Source organism: Hyperolius riggenbachi, chromosome 8 (genome assembly GCF_040937935.1).
Source record: "Hyperolius riggenbachi isolate aHypRig1 chromosome 8, aHypRig1.pri, whole genome shotgun sequence".
Classification (NCBI taxonomy): Eukaryota; Metazoa; Chordata; class Amphibia; order Anura; family Hyperoliidae; genus Hyperolius; species Hyperolius riggenbachi.
The window spans coordinates 84,864,139-84,890,535 of record NC_090653.1 but is presented as its reverse complement, the minus strand read 5'-3'; the positions used below and the strand labels follow the sequence as shown (position 1 = coordinate 84,890,535).

The 26,397-nt window shown below is 44.6% G+C and overlaps 1 protein-coding gene across 4 annotated transcripts in view; it reads left to right on the top strand.

Annotated features, from left to right (window-relative positions):
- LOC137528994 (cytochrome P450 2F3-like) overlaps positions 1–26,397 on the top strand; it is an 80,931-nt gene that overhangs the window by 30,732 nt on the left and 23,802 nt on the right. For 3 of the 4 annotated variants that reach the window (XM_068250847.1, XM_068250846.1, XM_068250844.1), the window contains 4 exons: positions 4,120–4,293; positions 8,578–8,719; positions 10,026–10,213; positions 18,354–18,495. In XM_068250847.1, coding sequence (XP_068106948.1) covers positions 4,120–4,293; positions 8,578–8,719; positions 10,026–10,213; positions 18,354–18,495 — 646 coding nt within the window. The remainder of the gene's footprint in view (positions 1–4,119; positions 4,294–8,577; positions 8,720–10,025; positions 10,214–18,353; positions 18,496–26,397) is intronic. The other variant, XM_068250845.1, reaches the window with a different exon arrangement.

Sequence of the window (26,397 nt, the reverse complement as noted above, 5' to 3'; positions counted from 1 at the left end):
TGAAAACAGCTTTAATAGAATATGGTTATTTCCTGTGATACAATGACAGCAGCCATGTGTGTAAACATTACACAGAGGCAGGCTTATCTGCACCATCAGCACTCAGTCTGTGAAAAAACCCTAATCCCCTCCTCCCTCCTCCCCTCTGCCTCTGAAATCAATGGCTAGTAACACCTCCTCCTCCTCCTGCCCAGACTGAGCTCCCATGAGCCCTTGTTACTGCCAAGGCTCTCTGAAAAACTGTGGGTGGGGTTTGTTTAGTTTATAGGGAATTAGAGTATTAAAACAAAAACAAAAAAGTATTTGACTTGAGGAATGCCCTACAAACAATAGGAAAGGAACACAATTATGCAATGAGTAAAAGTTCATCTCAGATCCACTCAAGTTAGAAGATGAATAAAGCAGTTATGAATAAAATGCAAAGTAAGCTCTCAGAGAGAAAAAAAAGTGTACTTTGGGAACGTATAATTTCTAAATGAATAATAACACTTATGCACAAAAGCAAATATGATAACCGTATGGCATATAAAAAGTAAGAAAACATGTTTTTATTGATTATTATGTCAAGGTTTTATACCGCTTTAAAAGATACATGAGGCGCCCCCCCCCCCCCAAAAAAAACCGTTTGACTCATCTGGGGCTTCTTACAGCCACTGGAGCGCGACTGAGCGGCATGTGCTTGCACCTGTGCATGCATAGAAGAAACCGACCCAGCTGCCTGCAATTTCAAGGAACAGCTAACAACAGGGTGACTCTGCAACTGTGCTGAGGGACACAGAAACTTCTAGGGGTTGGGAGAGGCACCAGGTAAGTGAAACTTGTTTGGGGTCGACTCATGTATCCTTTAAAATAACGTAAAAAAATATTTGAATACTGTAGTTTACTTTTAATTCTGATTCTTGCAGACTTATTTTGCAGAAATGAGCAGCAGCCCGTTCTTTCTACTCAGTGTTTACATATTTTATCAGAACTTTGATTTGAGCAATAATTATTATTGTACATAGGCCATGGGGGAAGTTTGAGGTGTATTACTTAACCTGCCTGGCGTTCTATTAAGATCGCCAGGCTGGCGACCGGACGTTTTTTTTTTTTAATAAAAAAAAAACTATTTCATGCAGCCAACTGAAAGTTGGCTGCATGAAAGCCCACTAGAGGGCGCTCCTAATGCGTACTTCTGATCGCCTCTGGCGATCAGAAGTAACAAGAAGGGCCGCGATGAGCTTGTCTTGCTTTCCTCGTCGCCATGGCGACTAGCGGAGTGACGTCATGGGCGTCAGCCGCCTCCGATCCAGCCCTTAGCGCTGGCCGGAACTGTTTGGTCCGGCTGCGTTGGGCTCGGACGGCTGGGGGGACCCTCTTTCGCCGCTGCACACGGCGCATCAAATATAAGTTTAGCCAGCAAAGTAATGACTGCACTTGGGGACCAGGAGGGGTTAGTGGCTGGGCTGCATAAAGTGTTGCAGACAATAACTCATCCCCCCAAGTGCAGCTATTATCCACTGCCCCTCTTAGTAAGCACTGCAGCTCAGTATCTTTCCCCCTACCATTTCCTTGTTAATTGTTGGGACCAGGACCTTTAGACCTGTATTTTCTTGGAATTGCCTTTATCAAGAAAGTGTCACTTACCACTGGGTAAACTGCTGCAAATGGGAATGCCACTAATAGTACACCCATTACTCAGTGTGCTCAGTGTTGCAGCCGTTGGTTGGTACAAATGTCAGTGTCTCACAGGCAATGGATTCCTCTAAACCCTTCTTATATCAAAAGTAAGATATTTAAAATAGTGTTTTTCCAAGCAAAAGGTGACAATGAAAGGGGGATTATAATGCATGCTGGTTGCTGGGCTTGCTCTGCAAACGTTGAGATAACGGTGGGCCCTCACCCCCTTGGCTATTAGTCAGAAATTTAGGGTTGAGTCGAGTCAAAATCGACCCTTATACTTTATTTAGTGAGTCAAACCTAAATTTCTAGACTTATAGTTGAGTATATATGGTATATTACCTTGTTAGCGTTTCTTTTCTTTTTACCTGACATTGTAGACAAGATTAATTGTTTGTTTAAATTGCTGGTTCGGGCACGTTATTTAAAAAAATTTTTTTTTACCAGAAATGCAATAAGAATGCATTTAAAATCATAATAAAAATGTTTACGTTTTGTAATATTGAAGTCTCAAGTTCAGGTTGTATATTCATATTTACAGTCATTGTGTCAGTGCAGTTGTTTTACATTACACTCTGAGCCTGTACACATGCACAAGACTTGTCACCCAGCAGGGATTGGGACCCTATTCCGCGGGCAACACTGCAGGGCTGAGGCTGTACAGATATGTCGCTAGTCTGTACCATCTACAGTATGTTCAGCCGCGGCGTGTCCTAATGCTGTTTCCCTGCCTGTCACATCAGTTCTGTCAACCAGTCCTGTCACATCAGACCTGTCAGTCAAGTCAGTCCTGTCATCAATCAGGTTAATCATTAGTCATTTCTTGTAACCATATTGCAGGGTTTAACCCCTCTTCTTCTTCTCGTCACTGGTGGGGCAGCCCTGGGGGTCCTGACCTAATGGGTACCAGGCAGCAAAGTAGTAAGACACCCGCTAGGTGTGAAGGTCCGTCATTCCTTTGCAGTGTGCACTGGTGAAGACCCATGCTCACTTAGATTCCATGCCCCAGGGGGGCTGAACCAATCACTGGGGCTGAGATCAACAGGACCTTGACAAGCAATCAGTATTACGGGCCCGTTCACACTTAAAATCGCAGAACGCCGGCGAACACCGCCGGCGTTTTGCGGGAGTGATTTTACCATGATTAACGCAGAAAAATCACTGGACACTGCGGCGGTTTTGGAGCAATCGCAATGCTATGCACGCTAATCGCGGATCGCTCGTCGCCGGCAAACCGCGGCATGCAGCGCGGTTGCGGTTATCGCTAACCGCAACCGCGGCAGTGAGAACACTGCCACTCGCTACATTGTGTAGCGGTTCTTGCAGAATCACTAGCGGTTTGCCTGAGCGGGAATCGCGCGATTCCCGCTCAGGTGAGAACGGGCCCTAACTCAGGTTCCAAATTATCAGACAAAAAAAGCAGTAAATTATTATTAAATTCCATTTGTAAACCATCTAAGAATTTATAGCATACATGAATAAAAACTACTTTTAATTTTAAAAATATAGCATTTCTTATTTATGTATGTTGTTATAAGATCTTAGATATTTTACAAAGTAAATAATTAGCTGTATGGTGATGCACCAAACTTCCCCTATACGTGAGATGGATTATAACACGGTCCAAGTGTGCTACAGCATTCATTAACAGAGGTATAATAAACAAAGAAATTAAGTAAAACCCCACACACGACGAACGCTCCCGATTCATCTTCCTGCCAGGGGGTATCTGCGATATCATCCGATGACACAGGACAGGCACAAACAGGAAGTCAAGTGATCGCGTTACTTTGTGTGGAGTCGTCAGGGATCTTAAAAGATCTAATCCGGCGTGACGGTCGTTATGGCTGCGCATCAATGATCGTTGTTAGCATGGTTATGCGCCTGTACCCACTTCGCAATATTGCAGTAACGACCACTCATTGCTCAAAAAATAGCTGGTTGTTGGGAAAATCATCTGAAAAATTATGAGGTGGGTAAGGGCCCTAACTTTCTCTCTTTTTAAAATTACAGGTTTTCTTTAAAATGTATAAAATGTGTATACAGAATTTGGAACTCAGTACACAGCAGAAAATTTTAATTTTACTGAGTTTAAAAACATTCTTTGTTTTAAACACTTTTTGTTTTACATTTCTTCAAATAATTTTTCTCAAAAACTACAAGGTCTTTTTGAAAATGCTTTTCGTGAATGTTTTTCTACAATTTACGTGAAAAAAAAAGTTTGTAATCTCGCAAAACATGAGAAATTAGAAATGGATTACGTAAATTCAATTCAATTTTGAAATCACAATTACATGTAATTGAAAACTTTACGTGAAATTACGCGTTAGCAAAATTAGCACATAACGATCATCACTAAGCCCTTCTGCAGCCCTACCATTTAGTGATATTCAACTTGAGTAAGATTGAGGAAAACATAAGTTCCTGATTGTTTCCGATATATATATTTTTTTATTTCAGATCTATAGCATTTTTCCACTAATGAAGTACGTACCTGGACCTCATCATAAGGTAGTGTCGATCTCAGAAGAATTTATTGGACTCATGGCTGAGATAGTGAAGTCTTGCCAAGAAACGTTAGACCCTGAGAAACCGAGACATTTTATAGATTGCTTCCTGATCAAAATTGAGGAGGTACTGTTTAAAGCGGCATTGTCACCGTGAAAAAACTAATTTCAACAGCAACTGGTCTGAGAGTATTAAGTGATAAAGGTGCTAATCCTACATTCAAAACTTTCAAATCTTTTTCTGCTGTTATGATTTGGAGTTTTCACATATTTTAGGAGCAATGGCCCTTTAGTAGTCAGTGCCAAACAGTTTCATGCTGGGGGCTATTTTTAATCTATAATATATTCCTCATCTTCCCCTTATTTCCCTGCCAGCTGCTTATCTGAAACCTGACCCCCTGCTCACTTGCGTTTACAAGCAAGGCGGAGGCGACTCAGTGATTGGAGGAGAAAAGAAAAAAAGTTAAGGGAAGAATGACATCAGTATTTAGCCTCAGCTGTGGGCAAAAGACATAGCCCCCACCAGGAACAGAATTCTCTTCATTTACTATATAAAATTCACTGAAATTAAAATGTGGACAGTACAATACATGTGTTATGTAAGTAGATCAAGTATTTATCTACCTATATATGTGTTTTTTTCCCTGGCATAGGATGGCTAATCCTCCTGCTTTAAAGGACTACTGTAGTGGGAAAAATATCAAGGCTGCCATACGCAATTAACTTTTTCACCTAAGTTTTCTCCTAGGTGATATTTTCACACCTTGCCATAAAATGCCCTTTAAACCTGCAACAATCAAGAAAATATTTAAAATAAAGTTGATAGTACTTTTTCACCAACGTTAAGGTACTTTTTTAACTGTAAAATCATGCAAAGTTATTTTTAGAGAAGATGAAAATTATCTCCTAGGAGATAACTCAGGTGAAAAAGTTAATTGCATATGGGCCAGAGTCTTATATTAATGTGTTGCTCCAAAAGTGTTAGTTTTTTTTTGAGGGGAAATCCTATTTTTCCATGAACAACATTCTACATTGGTTCTTGAACAAAAAATATGTATATTAATTCAAATGTAGTCATGTCATCACATTCTGGGTTATCAGAACTTTCCAAACTCTGAATTCCATCATTCATTTTTCATAATTATTTCTATTTCCTTTTGCCATTTACAATAATATACAGGATCTTCTCAAAAAATTTGCATATTGTGATAAAGTTCATTATTTTCTGTAATGTACTGATAAACATTAGAATTTCATATATTTTAGATTCAAATACACACAACTGAAGTAGTTCAAGCCTTTTATTGTTTTAATATTGATGATTTTGGCATACAGCTCATAAAACCCAAATTTCCTATCTCAAAAAATTAGCATATTTCATCCAAACAATAAAAGAAAACTGTTTTTAAAACAAAAAAAGTCAACCTTCAAATAATTATGTTCAGTTATGCACTCAATACTTGGTCGGGAATCCTTTTGCAGAAATGACTGCTTCAATGCGGCGTGGCATGGAGGCAATCAGCCTGTCGCACTGCTCTGGTGTTATGGAGGCCCAGGATGCTTCGATAGCGGCACAGTAATACCATGGTCAGTAAACCATTTACCAGTGGTTTTGGCACTGTGAGCAGGTGCCAGGTCGTACTGAAAATGAAATCTTCATCTCCATAAAGCTTTTCAGCAGATGGAAGCATGAACCCACTTTTGAACCAGAAACAGCCGCAGAAGCGCCTGACCTGGGCTACAGAGAAGCAGCACTGGACTGTTGCTCAGTGGTCCAAAGTACTTTTTTTTCGGATGAAAGCAACTTTTACATGTCATTCGGAAATCAAGGTGCCAGAGTCTGGAGGAAGACTGGGGAGAGGGAAATGCCAAAATGCCTGAAGTCCAGTATCAAGTACCCAAAGTCAGTGATGGTCTGGAGTGCCATGTCAGCTGCTGGTGTTGGTCCACTGTGTTTTATCAAGGGCAGGGTCAATGCAGCTAGCTATCGGGAGATTTTAGAGCACTTCATGCTTCCATCTGCTGAAAAGCTTTATGGAGAAGAAGATTTCATTTTTCAGCACGACCTGGCACCTGCTCACAGTGCCAAAACCACTGGTAAATGGTTTACTGACCATGGTATTACTGTGCTCAATTGGCCTGCCAACTCTCCTGACCTGAACCCCATAGAGAATCTGTGGGATATTGTGAATAGAAAATTGAGAGACGCAAGACCCAACACTCTGGATGAGCTTAAGGCCGCTATCGAAGCATCCTGGGCCTCCATAACACCTGAGCAGTGCCACAGGCTGATTGCCTCCATGCCACACTGCATTGAAGCAATCATTTCTGCAAAAGGATTCCCGACCAAGTATTGAGTGCATAACTGAACATAATTATTTGAAGGTTGACTTTTTTGTTTTAAAAACACTTTTCTTTTATTGGTCGGATGAAATATGCAAATTTTTTGAGATAGGAAATTTGGGTTTTCATGAGCTGTATGCCAAAATCATCAATATTAAAACAATAAAAGGCTAGAACTACTTCAGTTGTGTGTATTTGAATCTAAAATATATGAAAGTCTAATGTTTATCAGTACATTACAGAAAATAATAAACTTTATCACAATATGCTATTTTTTTGAGAAGATCCTGTACATTTACAATCCTTACTGTTTAGGCTCTCGTGGGCAAATCAGGTAATTTTGATGCCCGGTGCTCAGCGCCGAAGCTGGGTGCAGCCATAGCACTAGTGCTATGCCGTGCAGGGCATGTAAGAGGGATCCGACGATTGCCAGAATCTGAATTACATCTCCCTCTAAGTTGCTACAACTCAGAGGCGGAATAGTATTTAACGCTGCCAGAGAGTTTAGCAGTTGCAGGGTGAGCTATCATCCAGCTCGCCCTGAGCCCAACTCAGCGGTGTTCGTGCAACACGTATGCCTTGTGGGGTCTTTTGCATATGATTTTTGTGGGGGATGTCTGCTTCCCCTGTTGAAGGGTCTATCTGTTCTGCTGCATTTTATTGGCAAATATTTACATTTTTTTAAATGTATACCATAGCTGCCTGGACACAATTTAATTTGTTTTTTTTTTTATGAATTGAAATTAGGGCTTATTTTTTTGGATTAGGGTTTATAGTATATTTCGAGCATCCTCAGAAATCCTGAAAAATCATGCTAGACTGTTAGACTTTACAGTAAGAGTGATTAAGATGTGGAATGCAATGCCACAGGAAGTAGTTTTGGCAAATTGTATATCTGCATTTAAAGGGGGCTTAGATGCTTTCCTTGCGTTGAAAGACATCCATGGCCACAATTACTAGGTAATGCCCAGTGATGTTGATCCAGGGATTTTATCTGATTGCCATCTGGAGTCGGGAAGGAATTTTTCCCTTTTGGGGCTAATTGGACCATGCATTATGAGGGTTTTTCGCCTTCCTCTGGATCAACAGGGATATGTGAGGGAGCAGGCTGGTGTTGCACTTTGTTTTCTGGTTGAACTTGATGGACGTATGTCTTTTTTCAACCCAAATAACTATGCAACTACTGTATGTAACTGCATTGATGGTCTTCAACTATTATGACAACGAGGGATGGTCATAAATGTTAATTTCCGATTCCACGGAAATTCTGATTACCAAAAATGCAGAATACTGATTCCATGTTTTTCCACAGAACTCTGTATTTTCAATACCGATTTTCATGAAAAGGATTTTTTTGTCATTTTTATTAATAAAATGATGTTATTAGAAAAAATTGTTTTGCAGAATCCGTTATATTTTGCAGATCATCCCTGATACCGAATTCTCTAAAAATTCTTGGAAGCATTGAACCAATCAAAGGGTGAAGAATTTTTTCATGGAAATTTGAATACCAAGGAAATTTTAGAACATTCACAAGACTTGTGGTATTCTGATTTCCGAGGTAAACCTCTGCATTTTCTAACTGGTCCAATACTGGAAGAGTATTTCCAAGTCCTGTGATTAACCTAAAATTTCAGTTTTTTAGACCGGTCACAACACACAAAATTCAGAAATACTCGGTGGTATTGGACCAATCAGAGAATGCAGTAGTTTACCATGGAAATCGGAATTCCACTGAAATTTTAGACCAATCACAAGACTCGGATTCTACCGAGTTTTGCTGAGTCCTGTGATTGATGTAAAATTGATCTAAAATTTCTGTGCTGTTCAAATTTCCTCAGGAAACTTCTGCAGCCTGTAATGCTTCCGAACTCTGTGATTAGGCTAAAATTTTCAAGTTGCAGTAATGTGGTATTTCTGCAGAATACCAATTCCCGAGACAGATTTCTGATTATGGCTGCGGTAAGCCCATTTCCGATCAGAAACTTGGAATTCGGTATTTTGAGGAACTTCTCCGAACATCCCTAATAACCACCTCTGGGTAAAACACTCACTTATGCCTCTGCAGGAAAAGAACAATCCCTGTTCAGAGTTCACATTGGAAAGTCTCCTCTACACATTGCACAGCCTGTTGTTGGGAGCATCTGATACTGTGAGCACCACCCTGCGGCATGCATTACTTATCTTCTTAAAGTACCCTGATGTAGAAGGTAAGAAAAATGGAAACAAGCATTACTAATGGTCTCTCAAAAACTATTATAGTCAGTTTTGCTTAAGAAAAAAAGGTGTGAGTTTGGGCGTACATGGATTTTCGGCAGGGGGCTTTTTGGAGCAGGGTTAGCTGATTGAAGGCCAGACATCTAGTGGCCAAATAGTAAAACTACACCCTAGTACAGTGAATTAAATAAAAATTCAGTACATAAATCTCCTATTAAACTTAACCCCTTACCTCCCCTACTGTCCCATAGTCATCATAATAAAACACACACACACACACACACACACACACATATATATATATATATATATATATATATATATATATATATATATATATATATATATATCATTAAAGTACATATATATAATAATAGTTACCTTAGGGACTCAACTTGTTAAAACGTATGTCACGAGGGTACATTACTGTTATTTTTGAAAAAAAAGGACTTGTAATTAGTGACGCAAAACTGAAAAAATACACCTTTGTTTCCAAATAAAATATTGTTTACGTTGTATGAGGGACATGTTTTAAACCTTATAATGACTGGGAGAAATGGGAAAATAAAATGTGTGGGTTTTACCCACAGTAGCACATTTTATTTTAAAACTATAATGGACAACAGCTGATAAATAATTATTTTTTTCCCATTTTTTCTTATTCCCATTAAAATGCATTTAGAATAAAATAATTCTTAGCAAAACATACCACCCAAAGAAAGCCTAATTGGTAGTGGAAAAAGCAAGATATAGATCATTGAGTTATAATAAGTAGTGATAAAGTTATTGCTGAATGAATGGGAGAAGCACTGAAAGGTGACAATTGCTCTGGTCCATAAGGGGGAAACCCCCTTAATGGTGAACTGGTTAAAAAAACCTTTTAGCTTATCACTTTGTTAGTGGGTGTGTTTATAGTTATTGGCAGTTGGTGCTATTTTTCTTCTAGTAGTAAAAATGATGACCTGCAGGCTCAAGGCCTGCCTACAAGCCTTCCTCCTGTCAGCATAGCATGGATTGTTTATCCATGTCAACCTGCCAAAAGCCCCTGTGCTCAAACTGGACAGCGAAGATGGAGGGAGAGGGACTCAAACACATTTCAGTTGCTGCATGCAGCCCATCACCCGACACCACTGTCCTAGCAGATTTTTTTCTTTTACTACCACTATGTGTCATTACTAAGTCCCTTCTGCCTCCTAAAGGGGTTCATGAAAAAATAAATAAAACTTTAGTGTTCCTTTAATTAACAATAAGGATTGCTTTGGTGATAATAGTATCTAATCTTATGTATATTTTAATTAGATAAAATCCGTGAAGAGATTGATCGTGTGATTGGACGAGACAGATTGCCAGAAATGGACGACAGACTGAATATGCCTTATACGCAGGCTGTAATGCATGAGGTGCAGAGATTTAGTGACATTGCTCCCCTCTGTGGATCTCATATGGTGACCAAGGATGTACATTTTAGAGGATATTTTATCCCAAAGGTATAAATCTGTTATGCAGTAAGCAATATACAATATAAGGATGTAGGTTTAAAGATACGGAAAGCACAGCTCATCTACTTTAGGCTATACTGACTTTACCATAGCCCAAGCAGGATTTGAGAAGTGTCATGCATGTGCTCCTGTTAGCTATTAGGGTCCAATGACTCCTATAAATGAGGTTGCCAGAGCCAATCGTTTGTCTCGATATTGAATTGACAAAGGTCTATGGATAAGAAATTTGTTTTATATGGGAGGGGGGAGGTTGGATTATATATAGGAGGGGGGAGGTTGGATTATAAAATGGGTGTGGGCAGGAAGAGGGGGGGGTTTATAGTCCTCCATAATATTGCTGTCTCCTATTTTACTGTATTTAATTATCATGGTCTCTGTCCCTGTAATTGTCTAAACATTGTGCCTGTGATTTTCAGCATAATGGGTGGAACTACAGGGAGTGCAGAATTATTAGGCAAATGAGTATTTTGACCACATCATCCTCTTTATGCATGTTGTCTTACACCAAGCTGTATAGGCTCGAAAGCCTACTACCAATTAAGCATATTAGGTGATGTGCATCTCTGTAATGAGAAGGGGTGTGGTCTAATGACATCAACACCCTATATCAGGTGTGCATAATTATTAGGCAACTTCCTTTCCTTTGGCAAAATGGGTCAAAAGAAGGACTTGACAGGCTCAAAAAAGTCAAAAATAGTGAGATATCTTGCAAAGGGATGCAGCACTCTTAAAATTGCAAAGCTTTTGAAGCGTGATCATCGAACAATCAAGCGTTTCATTCAAAATAGTCCACAGGGTTGCAAGAAGCGTGTGGAAAAACCAAGGCGCAAAATAACTGCCCATGAATTGAGAAAAGTCAAACGTGCAGCTGCCAAGATGCCACTTGCCACCAGTTTGGCCATATTTCAGAGCTGCAACATCACTGGATTGCCCAAAAGCACAAGGTGTGCAATACTCAGAGACATGGCCAAGGTAAGAAAGGCTGAAAGACGACCACCACTGAACAAGACACACAAGCTGAAACGTCAAGACTGAGCCAAGAAATATCTCCAAGACTGATTTTTCTAAGGTTTTATGGACTGATGAAATGAGAGTGAGTCTTGATGGGCCAGATGGATGGGCCCATGGCTGGATTGGTAAAGGGCAGAGAGCTCCAGTCCGACTCAGACGCCAGCAAGGTGGAGGTGGAGTACTGGTTTGGGCTGGTATAATCAAAGATGAGTTTGTGGGGCCTTTTCGGGTTGAGGATGGAGTCAAGCTCAACTCCCAGTCCTACTGCCAGTTTCTGGAAGACACCTTCTTCAAGCAGTGGCACAGAAAGAAGTCTGCATCCTTCAAGAAAAACATGATTTTCATGCAGGACAATGCTCCATCACACACGTCCAAGTACTCCACAGCGTGGCTGGCAAGAAAGGGTATAAAAGAAGAAAAACTAATGACATGGCCTCCTTGTTCACCTGATCTGAACCCCATTGAGAACCTGTGGTCCATCATAAAATGTGTGATTTACAAGGAGGGAAAACAGTACACCTCTCTGAACAGTGTCTGGGAGGCTGTGGTTGCTGCTGCACGCAATGTTGATGGTGAACAGATCAAAACACTGACAGAATCCATGGATGGCAGGCTTTTGAGTGTCCTTGCAAAGAAAGGTGGCTATATTGGTCACTGATTTGTTTTTGTTTTGTTTTTGAATGTCAGAAATGTATATTTGTGAATGTTGAGATGTTATATTGGTTTCACTGGTAAAAATAAATAATTGAAATGGGTATATATTTGTTTTTTGTTAAGTTGCCTAATAATTATGCACAGTAATAGTCACACACAGATATCTCCCTAAAATAGCTAAAACTAAAAATAAACTAAAAACTACTTTCAAAAATATTCAGCTTTGATATTAATGAGTTTTTTGGGTTCATTGAGAACATGGTTGTTGTTCGATAATAAAATTTAGGGATGGGACGAATCCACAATTTCTTCGAATCCGAATCCGAATCTAAAAAGGTTCTCGAATATCTCAAACCTTTCGAATTACGAATCTAACGAATCCTGCGATCCGTGGAATAGTTGCCCACAGTATAGGTAGGCAGGCTAGGTGCTCCCAGTATAGGTAGCTAGGTAAAGGTGCCTTCAGTATAGCTAGCTATGTATAGGTGCCTGCAGTATAGCTAGCTAGGTATAGGTGCCTGCAGTATAGCTAGCTAGGTATAGGTGCCTGCAGTATAGCTAGCTAGGTATAGGTGCCTTCAGTATAGGGAGATAGGCATAGGTGCCTTCAGTATAGCTAGCTAGGTATAGGTGCCTGCAGTATAGCTAGCTAGGTATAGGTGCCTTCAGTATAGCTAGCTAGGCATAGGTGCCTTCAGTATAGTTAGCTAGGTATAGGTGCCTTCAGTATAGCTAGACATGGGTGCCTTCAGTATAGCTAGCTAGGTATAGGTGCCTTCAGTATAGCTAGCTAGGCATAGGTGCCTTCAGTATAGCTAGCTAGGTATAGGTGCCTTCAGTATAGCTAGTTAGGTATAGGTGCCTTCAGTATAGCTAGGCATGGGTGCCTTCAGTATAGCTAGCTAGGCTTAGGTGCCTTCAGTATAGCTAGCTAGGCTTAGGTGTCTTCAGTATAGCTAGCTAGGTATAGGTGCCTTCAGTATAGCTAGCTAGGTATAGGTGCCTTCAGTATAGCTAGCTAGGTATAGGTGCCTTTAATATAGCTAGCAAGGCATAGGGGCGTTCTGTAAAGTTAGTTAGGTATAGGGGCCCTCAGTATAGCTAGTTAGGTATAGGGGCCCTCAGTATAGCTAGTTAGGTATAGGGGCATTCAGTATAGCTAGGTATAAGGGCCTTCAGTATAGCTAGTTAGGTATAGGGGCATTCAGTATAGCTAGGTATAAGGGCATTCATTATAGCTAGTTAGGTATAGGGGCATTCAGTATAGCTAGTTAGGTATAGGGGCCCTCAGTATAGCTAGTTCGGTATAGGGGGATTCAGTATAGCTAGGTATAAGGGCCTTCAGTATAGCTAGTTAGGTATAGGGGCATTCAGTATAGCTAGGTATAAGGGCATTCAGTATAGTTAGTTAGGTATAGGGGCATTCAGTATAGCTAGTTAGGTATAAGGGCCTTCAGTATAGCTAGTTAGGTATAGTGGCATTCAGTATAGCTAGTTAGGTATAGGGGCCCTCAGTATAGCTAGTTAGGTATAGGGGCATTCAGTATAGCTAGGTATAGGGGGGTTAAGTATAGCTAGGTAGGTATAGGGGCCCTCAGTATAGCTAGCTAGGTATAGGGGCATTCAATATAGCTAGTTAGGTATAGGGGCCCTCAGTATAGCTAGTTAGGTATAGGGGCCCTCAGTATAACTAGTTAGGTATAGGGGCATTCAGTATAGCTAGGTATAGGGGGATTCAGTATAGCTAGGTAGGTATAGGGGCCCTCAGTATAGCTAGCTAGGTATAGGGGCATTCAATATAGCTAGTTAGGTATAGGGGCCCTCAGTATAGCTAGTTAGGTATAGGGGCCCTCAGTATAACTAGTTAGGTATAGGGGCATTCAGTATAGCTAGGTATAGGGGGATTCAGTATAGCTAGTTAGGTATAGGGGCCCTCAGTATAGCTAGCTAGGTATAGGGGCATTCAGTGTAGCTAGTTAGGTAAAGGCGCCTGGAGTATAGCTAGCCAGGGTACCCCTCCCTCTGTGCGCCTCCTCTGCTCACCCCCTACATAGAAAAAACAAGCATCGGCTCACCTAACATGGGAAGCGCACAGCCGCAGACCTCTTGCTTCCTCCTCTGTTCCCCCTAGTGATCGGCTTTTGCAAACGCGTCATCACTGAAGCGCCGGGCGGTTACTAGAGGGAACAGAGGAGGAAACGAGAGGTCTGCGGCTCTGCGCTCTGCCCTGGATAGGGAATCCATGGCAGGTGTTAGGTGAGCCAATGCTTTAATCTATGCAAGGGGCGAGCGGAGGAGGCGCGGGGGGGAGGGGTGGTTGGTTGCGCGGGGATGCAGCGTCGGGATTCGTTAAGGGGGAAATGGCGTCGGGATTCGAATCCACAAATCTCGAATATTTCCCAATATTCGAGGGATTCGTGGAATCGCCGTCCCACCCCTAATAAAATTATTCCTCAAAAATACCACTTGCCTAATAATTCTGCACTCCCTGTATAATGAGGACAATATACCTGATAATAGTTCCTTCCGCTATGCTACGCCTTGTAAATTTTCTCTATTCATAACACCCCCAATTATGTTGCTTTTTCTTTATAGCACATCCCATTATTGTGTCCTCTTGGGTCATAATGTTGCAGACAGCGATAAAATTTTATTGGCAGGGCAGCCAATTTTATTGGTTAGGGTCAGTTTATTTGGGCGTCTACTCAACGTTTACTTCCACGTCACACTGCTGTCCCCAGTACAGTGCTGCCATAAATCGCAGCGCTGTACACACAGTAAATAGACAGCGGTTTTGCCCTCTAATAGTCTCCTGGCGGCGATCGCCACTGGAAGACTGACGGTGGAGCTCCTTCATTCAAGCGGAGATGCGTGCACTTTAGCACACGCGATCTCTTGCAAAACCCCACCCCAGGACTTGACGCCAATTGGCGTTACGCGGTCCTGGGACTGCCGCCGGGTTCACACCAATCAGCGTGGAGAGGTCAGCAAGGGGTTAAAGCCAGGGGCGTTGCTAGGATCCTAAGAGATCCAGGGCACTTTTGGGCACTCCATATGGAAAATGGGTGTGGTCACGCACTATAATGTGGGTGTGGTCATAGGTGGAGCCAAGTTTACATGAACTTAACAGTGGTTTAAGTAGGCCTGCCCAGAAAAATGTTGGATGAAGCCCCCTCTCCATTAATAAGAACAAGAAAATGCAGCATATCACATAAATAGGCAGTGTCACTTAAACATAACTAGGCAGAGTTACCTGGCTTCTGTACTGGCTAGGCTGGCTTTCTGCTGGGCGGGCTGGCCTGCTGCCAGGTTATCTGGCAGTTCCCCATAGCATTCCCTGACCTTCTAGTGGACCCCCTCCCATGCAACGAAACGCCCCCATTGAGGCACCACAACTCCCAGCATGCCCCCACTGAAGAACCACAGCTCCCAGCATGCCCCCATAAAGGCATCACAGTGCCCAGCAGGGCACCACAGCACCCAGTATGCCTACATAGAGGCACGACAGCACCCAGTATACCCTGGATCGATGCACCATAGCTTCTAGCATTCCCACCATTAAGGCACCACACCTGACTCTGTCTGGGGGACATTCGGGGCACCCCAGAATAGATCCGGGGCACGTGCCACTGATCTTTGGGGCTAGCAACACCCCTGGTTAAATCTATTTTAAAAAATGGTGATGAACAGTGCTATCCACAGTGTAAAATACTATGGCAGGCCCAGATTGACATCACAGGAGCCTATAGGCACAGATGTCCTGGCACCTTAGATTTCGCCCTCCATGATCCTACAAATCCCCACCAAACGGCACCGCAAGTGTGTTGGCTGGCCCAGCTGTCACTTCTCTGTTACTTCCCTTGCCCATCATAGGTAGTGTAAGGCCTGCTGGACTCTCTCCCTTTGTATCAACCCCTATGCCCAAATCTACCACCACAATCTTCAACTTGTGTGGCTCGTCCCCACTTGAGCAGCATCTACCTGACTTCGGTTACACCCAGGCCTTAATGCGCAAGGCATACCTGCCAACATTTTGAGATAAGAAAGAGGAAAACTTGAGCCACACCTCTGCCACACCCCCTACACACCCCTTGTCACTCACATATCATAAAGATTTCATAGAAAAATTATATTTTATAAGTCAAACCACACTAGCCTTTTCTTTCCTAGTTAATTTTCCTTCATATTAACATTTGAAAATTAGAAATATATCAAGTTAAAGAATGTGAATAATGTCAAATCAAATCAATGGAACACATTTTTCATCAGAAAAATACATATATTTACATAAATCTGAACATCAATCCTGAAAGAGGGACAAATGAGGAAGTAAGAGGGAAAGATGGACAGGGTCCCCAAAGAGGGACTGTCTCTCCAAAAGAGCTAAGCACAAGAAAGTATAGAGGCGGATGAGAGGGAAAGGCAGAGATACCAACAATACCTATAAGAGAGGACACAGGCATACATACACAGGAAACAATACATGTAACAGGGCAATCCAATCTAGTAATCGAGTCCAGGCAAAGACTTGGTTAGAAACTCGCTTAAAGTGAACCTCCGGACTAAAAATCGACTCAGCAGCACTGAAAAGGCTTGGGGCTTGATTCACAAAGCGGTGCTAACCTACTTAGCACGTCTAAAGTCTTTAGACGTGCTAACCAGGGTGCTAAGTAGGTTAGCACCGAATTTCTGAATCAGATAATTCGGTGCTAACCTACTTAGCACCCTGGTTAGCACGTCTAAAGACTTTAGACGTGCTAAGTAGGTTAGCACCGCTTTGTGAATCAAGCCCTTGGTGTTTCTTTAACAGTTTCACAGCATCAGAACTTTGTTTCTATTATCCAAGCCTCATTTTTAGCTGCACAGAAGAAAACTGCCCGGGCTTTTTTCCCCTGATGCTGTGCAAAGCATGATGGGATTTCTGATGTTGTTGCTCTCGTTGTGCTGTTTTGGTGCAATTTTTTTTTTTTTACATTTTGAATTTGACACTTGAAGCCTAGCGTGTGCAGCTGGGAGGGGTTATCAGGACACAGGACAGTTGGAACTGTGTCTCCTGCTCCTTGTCACCTCCTTTCAACCAAAAAGATGGCTGCCCCCATGACAAAGATGGCAGCCCCCATTAATAACAAAAATTTGCCTGTTCTTTTAAAACAGGGTGGGTAAAAAATTATAATACCTATCTATTCTAATTAACATAACTAATGTAACTTAATGACAGTATGTTTGTTTAGGCTGAAGTTCCCCTTTAAGAACAAAATGAAGGTAATCAATGACAAGATTAGATCAGATATCAAACAAGGAACATCAAGCAATTAGCCAAGCTCACGCTATCACAAGCAAATGTAAAGTGACACAGGAAGGCTTTTATACTCGCTATCCAATGAGGACAGGCAAATTATTAGGTGAAAGTCACATCACACCGTTACAGTGATATACATGATGGTGATTTTCAGAACGCCACAAAACGACATGCAATCCGGTTTTTGGAACACAACGCTGCCAGAGATAAATGGACTTTATTACTTTAAATCTGCAACTGGGAAGGTGTCCTACTCAAAGTTTCTCTAGGAAAAATAGCAAGTCCACACATAGCTTCCTGCATCTGTTTTCACAGATATCACAGAAGAGATTATCCTTCCAAATCCTGCAGAAATGAAACATCCACATTTCTAATCAGAATTCGAAAATTGGAATTCCACAGAAATTACCGCAATTTTAGCCCAATCATAGAACTCAGAAGCATTGGGCCAATCACAGAATGTAGAATTTTTCTGCAAAAAATAGGGTTTATTTTGGACTAATCACAAGATTCCGTTTGTCCGATTTCTGAATTTTTTTGTCATTTTTTGCTTTCTCTGATCCCAACAATGACAAATAAAACACTCCTTGGAAATTGGAAAAAATGGAAAAATCGGAAATCAGAAAAACAGAAAAATGGAAAAACAGAAAAATGGAAATTGGAAATTGACATTGGTGGAAATCGGAAATGTGCGTTTCCAACCATTCGTATTTCACTGTGCGGACACAGGCGACCTGGGTTCGAATCTAGAGTCTTCCTGTTCAGTAAGCTACTACCTTTACTTCCTAACACTGCTACTACCTACTGAGCACACCCTTGAGTCCATCAGAAAAGCGCTATATAAATGTTCTGTGACTCTTCCTGTTCAATAAGCCTGCGCCTATTCAGTAAGGAGTCCTTGGGCAAGACTCCCAAACACTGCTACTGCCTATAGAGCATGCTCTAGTGGCTGCAGCTGTGACGCTTTGAGTCCGCCAGGAGAAAAGCGCTATATAAATGTGCTGTGTCTTGTAATGGAGCTTTTTATTACATGTGCAGCTGGGCGTTACTTGTTGTTCATTAGAGTACCACGTATTTAAAAAAGGACATTTAGAAGTGCAATGCCCTCATGTTAAATGTATTGGTGCTTTTATTCTTTTGTTCGATCTCTCTAATTTCTTTCAGGGCACAGATATTTACCCTCTGCTCTGCACCGTCCACCGTGACCCCACACAATTTGCCACTCCATACAAGTTCAATCCTAATCATTTCTTGGATGAAAATGGTCAGTTCAAAAAGAATGATGCCTGGATGCCTTTCTCTGCAGGTGAGTACATGAATAACCACATTGTTTAGTTGATGCTTGATGATAATATGCAAGCTACACTGCGTTAATGTCTATTCAGTTTTTACCTAGGATGGTATCATTTTACCTAGTTTGGTTTTGGTTTTTTTAGATAGTAATGGAAGTGGGCATCTGTGGACACTTTTGTTGGAACTTCTGCCCCATCAGTAGTAGTTATAATTATTAAAGAAACTTGCATCACTTGCCAAGCTATAATTCATAATGCCTTTGCTCCTTTCCCTCCCACCTTTTCCTAAAGTAAACCTGAAACAAATCAAACACAAGACTTTAAACTTACCAGGGTCTTCCTTCAGCCTCCTGCAGTACATGGCTTCCCTCGGTGTGGGTCTGCTCCAGTACGGCCTTGTCCGCAAGCCTCCTTGGTCACGCCCCCATAGCCGGGTGTCTTCTGTGCTTGCGCAGTTACTTAAGACATGTAACTGCGCAGGTGCAGTAAGCTGCCTGCAACCAAGGAGGGAATTGCCTGGGCCGCGAATGTGCAGTGGTCCCCAAATGGCTCACTCAGACACTTAACCACAGCTCATTGTGGGAGAACAAATGGGATCAGACACACAAAGAGGAAACCTATGGATTACCAGGGGCTAGAGGAAGCCCCAGGTAAGTATTTATTTTTGTTGTTTTTTTTTTATTTGTTTCAGGCACACTTTAAACGGAGTGGGACCCCCTCAACCAAAAAGCCATTATTTTATTCACCTAGATTTCCGAAAATCAAGTGATAACATGATATTGAGGTCAGATAATTGTCATCTTCTGGAGGTGGCACATTGTGTGTGTGCAGAATCCCAGCTTCCTGTAGTAACCTCTGAGAAGAATATATGCTCCTCTCACTACTCACACTACCGATGGAGGGGGGTTTGGATATTACAGCCACTGGCTCTCCCCTTCCTCCAATAAAAAGGATAATGAGGTTTTGTGAGAGTGTGAGACAACTCTGAGGGTAAGTATTGTTAGGCTCTGATGTTGGAAGGTCAAGTTAGAGAAAGACAGGTGGAAGGTTTCTATTTTTTAATTAATGCTGGGATCAGGTAGGGGTTAGTGTATGGCCCTTGGTTTCGATCAGCTATAAATCCTTTAAAGTGACCTTGAAGCTAGCTGTGGAGAGAGAGAGAGAATAAGGAAGGCTCTATGGCATCCAGATGCTCACCTCACCATAGGTAAGTTAATGGCTTAGGACATTATAACCATGTATGTTTGTTTGTCTTCCATGTATTTGCATGGGGTTCCTCTGGGCATTCCAGTTTCCTTCCATCTGAAAAACACACAGATAACTTAGTTGGTACCACCAAAATTGGCTTTAGTCTGCCATGGGGGCATATGAGTGTGGTATGCATTAGATTGTACGTGTGATGATAACGTACCTGGGGTACAGGAGACCAGTTAGCTGAGGGCAGCAACCCTTGCGGCTCACCGACTGGGGCCCCTGGAGGTGAAACAGGGGAGCCCAGTAAGCAAGGGTCAGGAGCGCTTGTGAAACCAACGATAAGTCCTGTTTGGAAACACAGCACTCCCGCAGGCTGAGTCTGGTACTGCAATGAATCAGCAACCAGGTAGGTTCAGACGTAGTCACCGGGCATGCCGTAGAACATGGAACAGGCAGAAGTCGGCAACGGATCGGGTACTCGTACTAGCCGGGGTCTGGCAACAAATCGGGTCCTCAGGCAAGCAGTGGTCGGCAACAAATCAGGCAGTCGTACAAGGCAAAGGTCGGCAGGTAATCGGGTAGTCAGGCAGGCCATGGTCAACATCCAAGAGATCGGGTACGGGCAGAGCAAGGCTCACTCACGGGAGTGCAACACACACACAAGCTGCAATACTACAGCACCTGAGTGTTGCACTCTCCAGACTTATATAGGCCGTTTTGGCGCGCACGGCGCAACACATCACACGCATGTGCAGACCAGCGCCGATCGCGCACACGCATGCGCAAAGACACGCGCATGCGCACACGCACATGCGCGCAAACAACATCCATGCATAAAACAGAGCATCCCTCACGCGCGCGCGTGCACAGCATTCACAGCCAACGTCTTACAACGCCAATGTTCACGGCGTGCAACGCGACGCGCATGGGCAAGCACCGACTAGTGATGCTCAAATACCCCTTTTTAAAATTCGAGTTTGGTCGAATTCGAATAGTAAATTATTCGAGGTCAGTCGAATATTCGAGTCGAATAATTTTTACTATTCGATTCGACCTCGGACTTCGAGCTCACTATTCGAGTCGGTATTCGAGCTCACTATTCGAGCTGACTATTCGAATTGGCCTTAAATAGCTTCCAACACTTGTTTTGAGGGTGAATGATGCAAGAAACATCTTTTTTTCCAAGTAACAACAGCAAGTGATTATGTGGGGATGTTCCTTTAAAAAAAAATGTGGAAAGAGAAGTTGTGTCCTTAATTTTGTTCAGTAGTGTTACTGTATATACTTGTTCTTCTTCTTCTTTATCTTTCTTCTTCTTCTTCTAGATCTTCTTCTTCTATATATTCTTCTTCTTCTTCTATATTGTCTTCTTCTTCTTCTTCTTCTTCTTCATCATCTTCTTCTTCTTCTTCTTCTTCATCATCATCTTTTTCTTCTTCTTCTTCTTCATCTTCTTCATCTTCTTCTCCTTCTTCATCTTCTTCTTCTTCTTCATCTTCTTCTTCTTCTTCATCTTCTTCTTCTTCTTCTTCTTCATCTTCTTCTTCTTCTTCTTCTTCTTCTTCTTCATCTTCTTCTTCATCTTCTTCTTCTTCATCTTCTTCATCTTCTTCTTCTTCTTCTTCATCTTCTTCTTCTTCATCTTCTTCTTCTTCATCTTCTTCTTCTTCTTCTTCATCTTCTTCTTCTTCATCTTCTTCTTCTTCATCTTCTTCTTCTTCATCTTCTTCATCATCTTCTTCTTCTTTTTCATCTTCTTCTTCTTTTTCATCTTCTTCTTCATCATCTTCTTCATCTTCTTCTTCATCTTCTTCTTCATCTTCATCTTCTCCTTCTCCTTCTTTTTCAATATCGTCTTCTTCTTCTTCACGTATTTCTCTTTTCAATTTTTTTTTTTAAAGAAATGCAGCTATTTTTGAGCGTAACAAATAGCTGGTGGGCGCACGCATGTTGGAAGCGCCATTGTATGTGCTCCCTGGCAGTGGAAACACAAAGACAGCAGGAGGTAAATTCAGCAGCAGGAGGAGGAGGATGAGTGTGTGGCAGCAGGCAGTCAATGAGGCAGGCAGCTCGCCGTGACATAATAGCCCTGGTACCTAGCGGTGATACCAGGGCTGTAAATAAACACAACAGGAGGTCCCAGACAGCGGTCGTGCAGCCCACATTGTGTCCAATACACAACTGGGACAACACAGTTTTCAACCCGGGCACCTCAGAAAAATTAAACCTTTTTTTTTTTTTTTAATGGTTTGTTTGGTTTTGGTTTTGCAACCAATATAGCTATTGTTTGACGTAATAGCTGGTGGCAGAGTGGCAGCAGAAGGTAATTCTGTGTACCCTGGCAGTGGGAAACACAGACAGACAGCAACAGCAGCAGGAGGAATGGAGGAGTAATGTGAGCAGCTATTGTTTGACGTAATAGCTGGTGGCAGAGTGGCAGCAGAAGGTAAATCATCTGTGTACCCTGGCAGTGGGAAACACAGACAGACAGCAGCAGCAGCAGCAGGAGGAGGTATGGAGGAGCAGTGTGAGTGTGGCAGCAGGTAGGCAGCGTGACATAATAGCCCTGGTACCTAGCGGTGATACCAGGGCTGTAAATAAACACAACAGGAGGTCCCAGACAGCGGTCGTGCAGCCCACATTGTGTCCAATACACAACTGGGACAACACAGTTTTCAACCCGGGCACCTCAGAAAAATTAAACCTTTTTTTTTTTTTATGGTTTTTTGGTTTTTGGTTTTACAACCAATATAGCTATTGTTTGACGTAATAGCTGGTGGCAGAGTGGCAGCAGAAGAAGGTAATTCTGTGTACCCTGGCAGTGGGAAACACAGACAGACAGCAGCAGCAGGAGGAGGAATGGAGGAGTAGGCGAGCAGCTATTGTTTGACGTAATAGCTGGTGGCAGAGTGGCAGCAGAAGGTAAATCATCTGTGTACCCTGGCAGTGGGAAACACAGACAGACAGCAGCAGCAGGAGGAGGAATGGAGGAGTAGGCGAGCAGCTATTGTTTGACGTAATAGCTGGTGGCAGAGTGGCAGCAGAAGGTAAATCATCTGTGTACCCTGGCAGTGGGAAACACAGACAGACAGCAGCAGCAGGAGGAGGAATGGAGGAGTAGGCGAGCAGCTATTGTTTGACGTAATAGCTGGTGGCAGAGTGGCAGCAGAAGGTAAATCATCTGTGTACCCTGGCAGTGGGAAACACAGACAGACAGCAGCAGCAGCAGGAGGAGGTATGGAGGAGCAGTGTGAGTGTGGCAGCAGGTAGGCAGCGTGACATAATAGCCCTGGTACCTAGCGGTGATACCAGGGCTGTAAATAAACACAACAGGAGGTCCCAGACAGCGGTCGTGCAGCCCACATTGTGTCCAATACACAACTGGAACAACACAGTTTTCAACCCGGGCACCTCAGAAAAATTAAACCTTTTTTTTTTTTAATGGTTTGTTTGGTTTTGGTTTTGCAACCAATATAGCTATTGTTTGACGTAATAGCTGGTGGCAGAGTGGCAGCAGAAGAAGGTAATTCTGTGTACCCTGGCAGTGGGAAACACAGACAGACAGCAGAAGGGCAGTACACAGCAGCCCACTGTAGGTGTAAAATGTGTGGCTGCAGGCGACGTAATAGTCAAAGTGAACCAGGCTGGCTTAGTGAGCAGGAGCCAGGAGGTGGTAAAGGGTGGTAAGGCACATTAACGATGGTTCCGGCAGCCAGTTCATGTCCCCCTCTCGCCGACAACAGGGGCCAGGAACTCGCCTTCCACCCACGCCTGGTTCATCTTGAGAAACGTCAGTCTGTCCACAGACTTGTGAGACAGACGTGAGCGTTTCTCGGTGACCACGCCACCAGCTGCACTGAAGCAGCGCTCGGACAGCACGCTGGAAGGGGGGCAGGACAGCACTTCCAGGGCGTACTGCGCCAGCTCGCTCCAGATCTCCATGCGCTTGACCCAATACTCCATGGGATCAACAGGGGCATCGCTGTCAAGCCCACTGTACGACCCCATGTAGTCAGCCACCATGCGGGTCAGGCGCTGGCTGTGACCGGAGGAGGATGCTGCTGCATGCATCTCCTCTCTAGTCACTGCTGCCGGAGCCTCTACAGTCCTGTAGAGCTCGTGGCTGAGAGACAGCAGGTCTGTGGGGCGCTTGCTGCTGCTGGATGCAGGCACCTGCTGCTGCCTCTGTGCTGGCTGCTGGACAGTGGGGGTGGAAGGCTGGGGGAAGGCTTCCTCCAAGCGCTCAACAAGGGCCTGCTGCAAGCTCCTTATTTGTTGCGCTGGGTCTCCTCCTGCAGGCGGCAGGAACTGGCTCAACTTCCCCTTGAGGCGTGGGTCCAACATCATGCTGATCCAGATGTCCTCCCTCTGCTTCATCTGGATCACCCTGGGGTCCCTGCGCAGGCACGTCAGCATGTGCGCTGCCATTGGGAAGAGGCGGGCCACGTCTGCTGGCACATCGACGTCAGTGCTGTCCTCATCCTCCTCCTCTGCCGCCTCATCCTCTCTCCCAGAGCCGGGACAAGGTCCTCCAGCACCCAAGGCTGAGACACCAAAGTGCGCCCCTCCATCCCTGCCTCCTCAGCCGTCACACACTGATTGCTATTAGACTAAGAGGCGCCACAGGGCCCACAACCTCCCCAACACCTTAATATCTAGTTATCTGGCTTGCAGTCACTGCCATGTATCCCCTTTTCTTATTTCTTTCTGCTTCAAACACAATTAGGAATGACAGCTGAATGAATTCTGCGCCCCCTCCTACACTGCGCCCTGAGGCTGGAGCCTCTCCAGCCTATGCCTCGGCCCGGCCCTGCTCTCTCCACCCCCGCACCAACTCAGCTGCGCTGTGCTGATCCCCCTCATCAGCAGCCAGGTCAGGGACCTCCACCAAGTCCTCCTCCTCCTCCCCCTCAGAGGTGGACTGCGCAGCTGGTTGCCGCTCCTGCTGGTCCAAGGCTGCCGCTCCCTGTTCCAGCAAAGCATTGAGGGCCCTGTTCAGCAGAGAAACCAGTGCACCCACTCGCAGACCATAGCATGGTCCCTGCTCACCATGTTTGTGGCCTGCAGGAAGGGAGCCAGCACTAAGCACACCTGCTGCATGTGCCTCCAGTCATCATCGGGGACGATGGACGGGATGTTGCTGGTCTTGTCCCTTCTCTGAGCTGCGGAAACAGTGGCCAGGGCAAGGTACTGTTTTACAGCGTGCCTCTGTTCAACCAGACGCTCCAACATCGCCAAGGTGGAGTTCCAGCGAGTCGGAACGTCAAGGATCAGCCGATGGCGTGGCAGATCCAGCTCCTTTTGCACGTCTTCCAGGCTCGCACAGGCTGCAGCCGAGCGCCGGAAGTGACGCACAACATTCCTTGCCGTTTCCAGCAGTTCGCCCATCCCCTGGTAGGTGCGCAGGAACTTCTGCACCACCAGGTTCAGCACGTGGGCAAGACAGGGGATGTGGGTCAGGTTTCCCCTGTCTATTGCGGCAACCAGATTGGCCCCATTGTCGGCCACCACCTCTCCGACTCTGAGGCCTCTGGGGGTCAGCCAAATCCTCTCCTGCTCCTGGAGTTTGGCCAACACATGGGTTGCCGTCAGCTTGGTCTTCCCAAGGCTGACCAAGTGCAGCAGCGCTTGGCAGTGGCGGGCCTTCACGCTGCTGCTGAGGCGGGGGGTTTGGCCAGGTGTGCCGGAGGATGGCAGAGGATCGGAGGAACCTGCTGCAGTTCCCCTGACCCTGCGGGGTGGCACCACCCACTGTGTTGCTGCTGCTGCTGTGCCCGCTGCTGCTCTCCCATCCTCACCCCCTTCCACCAAGCTGACCCAGTGGACAGTGAAGGACAGGTAGCGGCCTGTCCCGAAGCGGCTGCTCCAGGAGTCCATGGTGACGTGGACCCTTTCACCAACCGCGTGCTCCAGCCCTCGCTCCACATTGGCCATCACAAAGCGGTGCAGTGCAGGAATGGCCTTGCGGGCAAAGAAGTGTCTGCTGGGGAGCTGCCAGTCTGGGGCTGCGCAAGCAAGCAGCGCACGAATGTCGCTCCCCTCCTGCACGAGCGTGTACGGCAGGAGTTGGGAGCACATGGCCCGTGCCAGCAAGCCGTTCAGCTGCCGCACGCGACGGCTGCTGGGAGGCAGAGCCCTAACCACCCCCTGGAAGGACTCGCTCAAAAGGCTCTGGCGTGGCCTTTTGCTGACACGGGAATCAGCAGACACAGCAGAGGAGGCCACTGAGGACTGGCTGCCAGAACAGGCCTCAGTGTCGGCGGCAGGAGTTGCAGAGGGGGGAGGAGCAGTGCGTTTCCGCACTCCTGCTGGTGCTGCTGGAGGAGCAGGAGGGCGGGTGGCTGCTGTTGCTGCTGCTGCTGCTGAAGGCTGTGCAGTGATGGGTGTGGTGCCACTGCCAGCAGCAGATGCCTTCAGCCTCTGGAACTCCTCATGCTGGTGGAAATGTTTAGCCGCAAGGTGGTTGATGAGCGAGCTGGTGCTGAACTTTAAGGGGTCTGCACCTCTGCTCAACTTCCGCTGACAGTGGTTGCAAGTGGCGTACTTGCTGTACACAGTGGGCATGGTGAAAAACCGCCAGATTGGTGACAGAAACTTCCCCCTACGGCATGGAAGCGCTGCTGCCTGTCTCCCTGTGGTGGTTGGGGGGGGGGCTTGGGTGCGGCTGGTGGTGGTACTGGCTGATGCTGCTGCTGCTGCTGAGCCTGAGACACCAGCAGGCT